Source organism: Protopterus annectens, chromosome 4.part0 (assembly GCF_019279795.1).
Source record: "Protopterus annectens isolate FY-2018-M chromosome 4.part0, PAN1.0, whole genome shotgun sequence".
In the NCBI taxonomy this organism is placed as follows: domain Eukaryota; kingdom Metazoa; phylum Chordata; order Ceratodontiformes; family Protopteridae; genus Protopterus; species Protopterus annectens.
Window position 1 is genome coordinate 1,149,469,348 of NC_056733.1, and position 10,436 is coordinate 1,149,479,783.

The 10,436-nt window shown below is 36.3% G+C and overlaps 1 protein-coding gene across 1 annotated transcript in view; it reads left to right on the forward strand.

Moving 5' to 3' along the window:
- The window catches only part of CREBRF (CREB3 regulatory factor), a 504,903-nt gene extending 496,963 nt beyond the window's left edge, over positions 1 to 7,940 (forward strand). Inside the window, exon 8 of the mRNA XM_044069872.1 lies at positions 6,439 to 7,940. Within this exon, the coding sequence (XP_043925807.1) occupies positions 6,439 to 6,596 (158 nt within the window). The 3' untranslated portion in view covers positions 6,597 to 7,940. The remainder of the gene's footprint in view (positions 1 to 6,438) is intronic.
- The last annotated feature ends 2,496 nt before the right edge of the window (positions 7,941 to 10,436 follow it).

Below are 10,436 nucleotides of genomic sequence, written 5' to 3' on the forward strand. Positions count from 1 at the left end.
TATTATATATATATATATGTGTGTGTGTTTATATATATATATATATATATATATATATATATATATATGTATATATATATGTATAATATCTACAGATTGGGATCGAACTCTGGATCTGTGAAGTGGTTAACATTAATGGCACTCGGCAAAAAAAGTACAGCAAGTGTACTTACCAACCAGTTGATGATAGGTGGTATGTTAGAATTATACTGTTCTGAGTTTTCCCACCATATCTTTATTTAAACTTTCATATATAGGTTCATAGGTAGGTACTGGGCTATCGGCCCAAGGGCCTAAGTAAGCTTAGCCAACAAGGTTCCGTGGCTTATGCCACCCAAGAAAGTTCCTGTGCTCCTGTCGAGCAGAGCCACAAAAGTGATCCCCGGAGTGTATTTCCCATTTCCCTTCCACTCCACAAGATTTTTCTTGAAGAGTGTTAATGAGGAACTTTGCTTGACATATGTGGGTAGCTTGTTCCAGAGTATAGGAAGTCTCTGGGGCAGGAATCTATCCCTCCAGTATGTCCTGTTTATTGTGTTGACAAGGTTCAAGTCCCTAGATCGTGTAGCTCAGAGGGATTGGGATTTCTTTAGGTGTAGCATGTCCAATAGCTCTGGGTTTAACATAGCTTTAGATGTTGGGCAGAGATCTCCTCTGAGTAGGCAATATGCTACAGAGCAAAGCTGGAGTTTTTGAGACAGTCAGTGTAAGGCATCTGTTTGAGGCCAGTAATCCTCTTTGTGAGGTACTTCTGTGGCCTTTCCAGCTGCTGCAGATGTCTTTTGAGGTACATTCCAAAAGGGGCATTGTACTCTATAATGGGTCTGAGTGCCGAGTAGAGGGGAAGAATGACCTCTTTTTTTCCTGGATGAGAACCCTTTTGTGATGAGGTGTGCCACATAGAAGGATTTCCTGACTACTGTGGCGATGTGATCATCAAAGGAGAGACTACTGTCTTCCTGGGTTCCAAGGTCTATTATCACACTTTCAGCGTTAAGTAGACTGCTTTTTATGTGGTAGTTCATGGGTACAGAGTTTTTACCAAAGGAGATGACTATGCACTTTTGGCATTGAGCTTGAGGCCATGCCTCTGACACCAGGCATCTGTCTCAGTGAGGCCCTTCTGTAGGATGTCCACATCATTTGGGGACTCTACTATGGCTCCTAGTTTGCAGTCATCTGCAAACTTCGTTAGCCAGTGGCCTTCTGTGGTAGCCTGTACTTCAGAGAAGTAGATGCCAAACAGGAGAGGTCCCACGACTGAACCCTATGGTACTCCACTTGTTACTGGTTTGAAGTCAGATTTGGAGTCTGCAACTTTTACAGTTTGGGTTTTGTCAGTAAGCCATTTGGCAACCCATCTTGTGACTTAGGGATTTATAGTAAGCACCAAAAGACAGAAAGAAACTACTGACCAAACTGCAGAAGTGTGCGAACCAAATACTCCACAATAAAACCACTAGTATATTGATAGTAGCCACTCCCCCTAAGTAACAAAAATTTTAAAGGGCAATACAAACTGTTATGTCAATGACAAAATGTTAAATAAATACATGTTACTAGATATAAAAAATAGGTTTTATTTCAGAATTCCTTCTCTGTTCAACCCACCAGCTCATTATGTCTAGCACGTATGACCCCCCCCCCCCCCTTGCACACTATGATCACCCTATTTGAGAAAATATGTGAATTAGATATTAGGGGTGCACTTTCCACCTACTTTAATGGGGAGGGTTACAATATCCAAGAAGGTATTCTTATAAAAGAAATTAATGGATTGTGTGACACAATCAGAATTATGAAACCCAATAAGGGTGGGGGGTTGCTATTATGAACCTGGATGACTATAACAGAAAATTGTTCATATTGGAAAGAAAAGCATACAGAAGATAATCCATCAGTGAGGTAAATGGTGCCTATTCAAAAATTAAAAATGAATTACAGGACCTATTTATTGATGGTTTTATTGATATGGACAGTTTGAATTATGACTTATGTATCCTAAACTAGCAGTAATATTTGGTCTCCGGAAACTACATTAGAACATATCACAACCACCCATGCGACCCATAGTTGACTCTAAAGGGTCAATTACACAACCCCTGGCAAAATACTTGGATTTTAAGTTTAAAGAAATTTGTGCAGCAAGGGTCACATATATGTAAAGACTCATGGAGCTTCTTAAAAGATATTAATTACATACCCTATGAAGGCTCCTGTATGTTAGTAACGGTTGATATAAAGGATCTTTATTCAGTAATTCCCCACCAGGAGGGGTTAGAAGGGTTTAATGAATTTTTATATGAAAAGAAAATAAACCATTTTGATGTAATAATGTAAACCCAGTTGATGGAGACGATCCTTAAGAACAATTTTATTTTATTTAATAAAGAGATTTTTTTACAACAGGAAGGGGTAGCTATGGGTTCTGCGCATGGTGGGTCTTTATGCTAACATAGTGGTTTTACAGTGGGAGAAGAAATATTTGTTTCCTTCTGACTTTTACAAGCATGTTAAATATTATACACGATTCCTGAACAACCTTTTTTATTTTAAGGGATGGTCCCTATGCCCTTATTAGTGATTTTATTGGATATTTAGATTCCACCATTTCATTTTTAAGATTTACATATTCATTTAACTTGCACGAGATAGCCTTCCTTGATATTAAATTAAGGATTACCAGAATAGTAGGTTTATATCTAAACTATATCAAAAGGACACATATTCAAATTCATTACTTCATTATAGCAGCATCCACCCTCAGAAACAGAAAAAAGCTATTATTAAGGGACAGTTTGTATGGGATGCCCGTATGGTGTCACTTTCAGAAGATTTTTTAGATGAATGTGATACCTTAAAAGATATGTTTTTAAAGAGAGGCTACCCTTTGAGACTTGTTAATGATGTCCTTTTAGAGGTAGTAAATAAGTGAGAAAGAAATTTTTATATACCTCATCTGAGATTTCATTGGATGTAACACACACAGTGAGTGTTGCACCCCTAAACTCTGTTTTTACAGGAAAAGATTATAATACTTCATTCATTTCTACATACATGATTGATAATCCTGATATGAAACATATTTTGAGTAAAAATTGGTCGAACACATGACCGAAGTATCAGAACACATATTGTTGAACAACCTACTGTTATTTTTAGAAAAGGTAGAAATTTTTAAAAAATTTTGGAGAAAGGACATCCTGTGAATCATTTTTTGAATGGACATATGTTGAAGTGTGGTATGTGTCATTACTGTTCCTTTATAAAGGAAGGAACAGTATTTATGATCAACAACACTAAGATTCCTATCAAAAATAAGTACAACTGTAACTCAAAGTATTATTGTGCCCTCTGTAACATATGGGGTTGTTTTTACATTGGAAAAACTGAAAGAAAATTTAAAAACAGAATATATATGAACATTTGTATGAAATAAGAACAGGCAAAGAGACAAATGCTTTGTATAAACATATCTCGGAAAACAGTGACCACACTTTTAACTTTTTTGTTATTGATGGTGTCACAATGGATATCAGGGGAGGTGCATGGTCTGCCTTACTAGAAAAGAGAGAATTATACTGGCAGTTGTTATTAAACGCGAACAACTGGCCAGGTTTAAATGAATCCCTCTCTATTAATTCCCTTTTAAAATTGAGAGCTTTAAACAGATGATTATTTATATATTTATATATTTATATATTTATTCATTGCTTTTTTAAAAAATTGTGAAGTGGATTATCTTTTTTATATATTTTCTATATTTTTTTATATCTAGTAACATGCATTTAACATTTTGTCATTGGCATCAGTTTGTATTTCCCCCTAAGTAACAAAAATTTAAAAGAGCGTGGCTACTATCATGTGAAGCACAAAGGGAGTCTTTAAAATGTGTTCTGTGTTTGATTTTAATTTATCTGATGAAGTTCTTTTGTTGAGGACGAAAGCGCTTACTAGCTTTCTATTGTCTTACAATAAACTTTTTTGCTTTACTTTGTGGACTACCAACATTTTCTACAGCATCAATATGCCAGTGGTTTTATTGTGGAGTATTTGGTTTGCACACTTCTGCACTTAGGGATTTATACCTAGTTTAGTGAGTTTAGCTATAATTCCAGAATGGGGGATGGTGTTGAAAGCCTTGGCAAGGTCAAGATAGGCTGTGTGAACCACCTTACTTTAGTCTACGGCTTTGGTGACTGCCTCAAAGAAGTCGATCAGGTTCAGAAGGCATGATCTGCTTTTCACAAACCCGAACTGGGTGGTGTCCATATATATATATATATATATATATATATATATATATATATATATATATATATATATATATATATATACATCTATCAAAAACGACTTCAGCATATAAGTATTTGTACATACAGATTACGTTTTCTATAACCCCTTGAAAAAGGGAAAGAAAAAATAAAATATAGATAATGCAAGACCCATGTACACAAAGTACAAAGTGCCTTTTTATGATTTTACTTAAAATTAGCAATTCTGCACACCACTATGAACCATAACTACTAGCTGAAATTTTTTGATACTGTTTCTTTACTTTGTTGTTTTAACTTATATTAATTTGCTGAGTTTTTAAAAGGCTTGTTTTCAGTGTAGTGGTGCAAAAAAGTGTTGTATCCTGTTAAGTAAACTGGACTGCAGTGGAAGTGGTTTATGTGTCTATGAGCATTGCAGCATTTTGGCAGGCCTTTCACCTTTTTAACGTGGCTCCGTTAATGAACAAGCCCCCACAGTATGTTTTCACTTTGCATCATTCATTCAAACATTTTAAAAAGTCTAAAAATGTTAGCAATTGCTGGTTCTTTTCTTTCTGCTATCTTCCACCTTGCAAGCTGTTTAGTATCATGTTTTAGTTGCATTTTATTTCATTCACTATTGCACATTTTTAACATTTAGTTTGAACTTCTAGTTTATTGTCTTCAGGGAATCCTGATTATTCTATTGTCCTGTTCCAAGTCTTGTAGAGGAGTGTTTTACAACCGATTTCTGTACAACTGTATTTTGTCAGTCTTTTGTTAGTAGTGAAGCTTACCAGGTCAAGTTTCTACATCGTTTAGGTTCACTAGATCTCATCCCCAGTGTAGTGTTGGCTTTTACTTTACATCTCCCAGTGTTCCTGATAGATTTTTTCCAGATTCCAGAACAAGTGCATTTAGGTATGACAGTGATGTAGCAGTCAGCACTACTGCTTCTCACAGTGCTTAGTATTGCATTTCATTTCCTGGCTAAGGTGCTTTCTGTGCAGAGTTCGCGCTGCATGATCCCTTTTTTGTATGCATGTGTGTTTGCCAGGATCTCCAGTTTCATCCACATCCCAAAAACACAGATCAGTAATCCTCTAAATTGTCGTGTGTGTGTGTGTGTGTTGTGTGTGTTGTGTGTGTTGTGTGTGTGTGTGTGTGTGTGTGTGTGGTGTGTGTGTCGTGTGTGGTGTGTGTGTCGTGTGTGGTGTGTGTGTGTGTGTATGTGTGTGTCGTGTGTGTGTGTGTGTGTGTGTGTGTGTCGTGTGTGTGTCGTGTGTGTGTGTGTGTGTGTGTGTGTGTGTGTGTGTGTGTGTGTGTGTGTGTGTCGTGTGTGTCGTGCAGTGAACTGGTAGACAGTTCTGCAGTTGTTGTCTTTCTGTTAATTGTTAATGTAAACTGCAACTACCTCATAACCCACAGTATGATAAAGGTTATCGGAAAATGAGACTGGTAAAATGCATCAGGTTGAAAATTTTTGTTTAATGTATTATAGATGCTGATGTGTGCCTGTTTGATCCATTTGCCTTTTTTTCCACCCCATTAAGGTAACTGTGAGTAATACAAGTATGCACATGAATATTTTTGTATGTTCTCATTGAAGGTTTATCATATCCCATCCCCAGTTCTGTTACAGACTTTTTCCTCTATAATCGCCTTACTTATGAGGAGGAGTGATCAAGCTGTAATTGCCATCCTCTCCCTAAAAAGAGAAAGGAGAATGCTAAATCAGGCACTTGATTCTTTACTTCTCAGCAGTCATCTGATTGCTATTCATTTATTTACCCCCATTTTTCACCATCCTGATTGGACACTGCACCTCCATAATTGGGGGCCATCTGTTGAAGAAGTAAGAGACTAAGATGGATGCAGTTGGTAAAATTTGAGTTATTCTGATGCATTTTACTGCAGAATCTGATGTTTTGGAAAGGAAAAAACTCTACTTTTAAAGGCTGCGATTTAGGCAAAGCTCAGTGTGCCAGAAGCTGAGAAAATATATAAATATTCACCAGTACAAAAAACTGTTCAGCTTCTAGCATTTGCTGGGGGTGACTTAAGTTCATCCTTAGGGTACTGTGTGTCAGAGTAAAAATGTTTTATTTTATTAGAAATCCTAATAAACTGTGGCTTTTTAGCCATTAGTCTGACGTAATAGTCATATGCCTGCTATTGATAGTATGTCTTACTTATTTCACAAAACTGTCTTTTTTCCCTACAGGTCCACCAGTGGCAGGCGTGACATCAGAGTTTGTGAACCAGGTTTTAGAGAAGACATCAGGTGGTGATCCCACTGGAGGCCTAGTGGGGCTCCGGGTACCAACATCAAAAGTGTAATGCAGAGATCAGAGCCAGGGAACAGCGCAGCAGGAACTATTCATTAAGCCTGTCTCAGCCATTGATGTGCACCATCGTATATGGCTCCATTCATTTTTGCATGTTTTTAGATTTACCTAAAGCACTTACGCTAGACTTGGTGACTGAAAATGAGCAAACAGTGCAAAAAAATGAAATGCAGAATGAAGTACAGTAGCATTTTCCAGAGCATAAAGTAAGCACCTTAAGTTTTAAATGCTGTAAGCTTCTATTATAAATACAAAGATAGTTTGCTACAAAACTGTTGCTCTGGCAGTTTTTCTCATGTCTGTGTTAAAGAAAAAAAAAAACGTCCAAATGAAAAGGATAGATGGTATCTTTGAGCTGCAGAATGCTCCCATCTCAAAGCACTTGAAAGTTGAAGTATCTTTGATGGTGAATATGAAGGAAAAAGTTAATGATTTCAAACGTCATTACATGCTTTTTTCTTAGTCTCATTCTTATTTATATTTTTTCTTGTAGCTTTCAAACTTCCACTTGTACATAGCACATGCATCACTAGTTCATTTGACATACAAAACATGCTTTTTCTGACCTGGTTATGTAAATGTATGTTCAAGTAACAGAAAAGATTTTTGTGCCTTGTACTAAAAAATTCAGTGGCTGTAAGCTGGCAGATTTTATTTTATGATAAAAAGAAAAAAAGAAAAAAAAAACTGAATAGATGTACAGGTGGTTAAATAATGGGTTTGTAATGTATTTGTTCCGCTTCTAATGCGTTTGAATGTATATAGGAATATGTCGACAGTGTAGATATGTGCCACAGAGTCTGTGTATTGTATATAAAAAAAAAAAAAAAAAAAAAAGAAAAAAAAGAAAATTAAGAAAAAAGAGAGAGATGGCTTTTGAAAAATCTAAAGATTTCGGTACTTACCGGAAGACAGTAATTGCACATTGTTGTGATTGTTTTATTTTTGTACCAAAGAAAATTGCAACTGATAATGGCATCCTGCCAGTCTAAGTAAGGTTTTGCACAGCTTACATATTGTATTGAATGTAAAAATAACTAAAGAGTTTGGATTTGGGATCTCACTGAATTGTATTTTTTTCCTGTTTGGGTCCAATTATCTACACAAGGAGCTTTCTTACACACTATTTTTTTATTTTCTGCTATCTCTGTAGTTGCTTCCAGAGTAGATATATTGGTTGTTGTAAATCTATTTTCCCTTGTTTGTAGTAAAACATGAAATTGTAATATATGTAGACTTTGTTAAAACTATTGAGATACAGAATGGCTTTCACTAGACATTCAAGAGTTTTAAGTTTATTTTGCATGTTAATATTTCATTAAATAACTTAGACAGATGTGTGTGTACATATATGTAAAAAATACATACCTAATTTGCCACTTTTTCACTTAATGTATTATTGTGCATGTTATATTTTTAATGACCAACATAGGTTGTAAAAAGTTTATAGAGTTCTATATTTTTGTACAGGTATTCTGAAGTTAGCATCTTAAAATGTGTACATAACTATTGTTAAGATTTAATGCTAATACTAAATTTGAAATAGGTTAAGCTTTATACCCTTTTATGTTTAGATTTGTTTGCTTTATTCAGGGTTCAAATTTATACTCCCCCCAGTATTAATGCATCAGAAGTATAATTTGGTAGACCACAAGATGTTTATTTCTCATGCAGCATCATTCTCTGGTTTTAAAGACATGCTAATCATTTTTGTGATGAAAAAAATTAGCTTGTTGTGGTTTAAGATGACAAGTGCAGCAGATGCAGGATATATTTCCAGTGGCATGATGTTAAGTATATCTTGAATGGTGGAAGTAGCAGTTTCAGGAAATTGTTTAATTATTCAGTTGAGCTAGATTCTTCATGATCTCAGACTTATGCACACCAAGCCTGTCTCAGTAAGTAACTGCATCTGGGCGTGCTTGCCAATTCATATTCATTACATTGGTAATGCTGTCTATACATCTTAACCTTTGTTGTCCCCTCCTTTTAGGAATTGCCCTTTACGTATTCCAGTGTACTTATTAAAGCAATGAAAAGCAGCATACAGATTAAACAGAAAACATATTTTAACTTACAGATCTATGCTCAAACTGCTTATATTTACTTGAGTGGATTCTTCTAGTTATGTTCTTAATTGGGGGGTGTTCAGTGCTAAGAGCAGACATTACATCCCCCCCCCCCACCAAGTAATTCCAGTCTGAAATTCTTTTGGTGTAACATATGGCTATGTAGTACTGATAAAGATATCAACTGCGTAAGATAAATTTTAACCAGCTGCCCCACCACCACCACCACCACCACAGGTGCATGCACACACATAGTCTTGTTGATGTGAGGCGTGTATGTTATGGTAAAACACATTTATTGTTTGCCTGTTAGTTTAATTTTATGTTATCGGTGTTAAGGTTTGTGCATCTTTAGAGTTTGTACAAGTGTTTAATAAGCAGTTGGTGGGGATTATTATAACAGAATTGAAAAGATGCTATCAATGTTTTATTTTACTGTGTGTATGACTAATATCTGGATAGTGGTAAACCTGTAATTTGCCTTACTTTAATGCTGACTGGTGTGGAAGAAGCTGTTAATGTTTTATATGGAGCAGCTACTAGCGGCCTCGCACCTCATGCAATATAGTATCCAATCTTGTCATTTGTGTGTTACAGGATTAATGTGCTATGTATGGCATGGTAAGAGATGCTTTTTTATGGGTGCTTAGTGCTGGCAGAGTACAGATGAGGAAAGTTTCTTTTTGCAAGCCGCTTCTGTGTATTGATGGTGGAGTTTGCTTAGACCAGTAATGTATATTGGATTGCTACTGTTTTGTTTAGCTGTCAGAATGTGTTCTGATCCTAGGGACTGTTTTTCAGACAGTTGAACCTATGCCAAGCAATTCCTACAATATACATCAGCTTAAAAGGAAAAGCATAATGAGGTACATTTGGTACCTTGCAAAAGATGAACTGAGGAACAGGCAGATTGCAGTCAGTTTTGCAGAAGCAGCAGGAGAAAAAAATCACAGGAAAAAGTTATGCAAGGTTAGGTAATTTGAAAGATGGGCCACCTACTTCCCTGTAGATAAAAATGAAATTTATCGTAGAACTGCTTCCAGAAGCATACATATGATGTACAGTAATTTGCATATCACTAGTAGTCAAGAGGTGGGTATCTCTTCATTTCTGTGTAGCTAGGAAATATACCTCCTGGAATCCATGGCTTAAAAACTCAATTTCAGCACAGATTACATGTGATTTATTACTGACATGGCTGCTGGAGGAACTGCTCAGGAGTACATGGCCAATATATCCTGAGGGAAGGGATGTCAGCTTTGTGTACTGCAAGTCTGGCACCTGGCAGAGGTGTGGGGTACCTTAATAAATACAGCTGAGAGCCAGGAGTGAGCACCCAATAAGCAGTTTGTTCCCATGTTGTAGCAGACACTGGGCATGGAAGCACTCATTCTAAAGGAGGCCTATTATTGTATAATGTATGTGCATTAAAACTGTCGCACTGTTTCCAGAGGAGGAGGGCTTGTTTGAAAACCCTGATGGCATCCCTAGATGACACTTGGAAGAAATTATTTGTAATAATTAGGGGGGGGGGGGATGGTACTTAACAGGCAACAGAAAAAAAAATCAAGGCAAAAAAGAAATAATGTTGGGCAATATTTTACCCTTTCAATGTGAAAAGGGTAAGAAATAGTGCAATATATAAAAATGTTTGAAAAAGGGTAGGTACCTCAGTCTGCTGAAATGACTTTATGTAGTTGTGGATATTGGCCGAAATAAGTTGTACAGTTATCCAGTTTGTCAGCTGTGCTGATTTCCCTAGA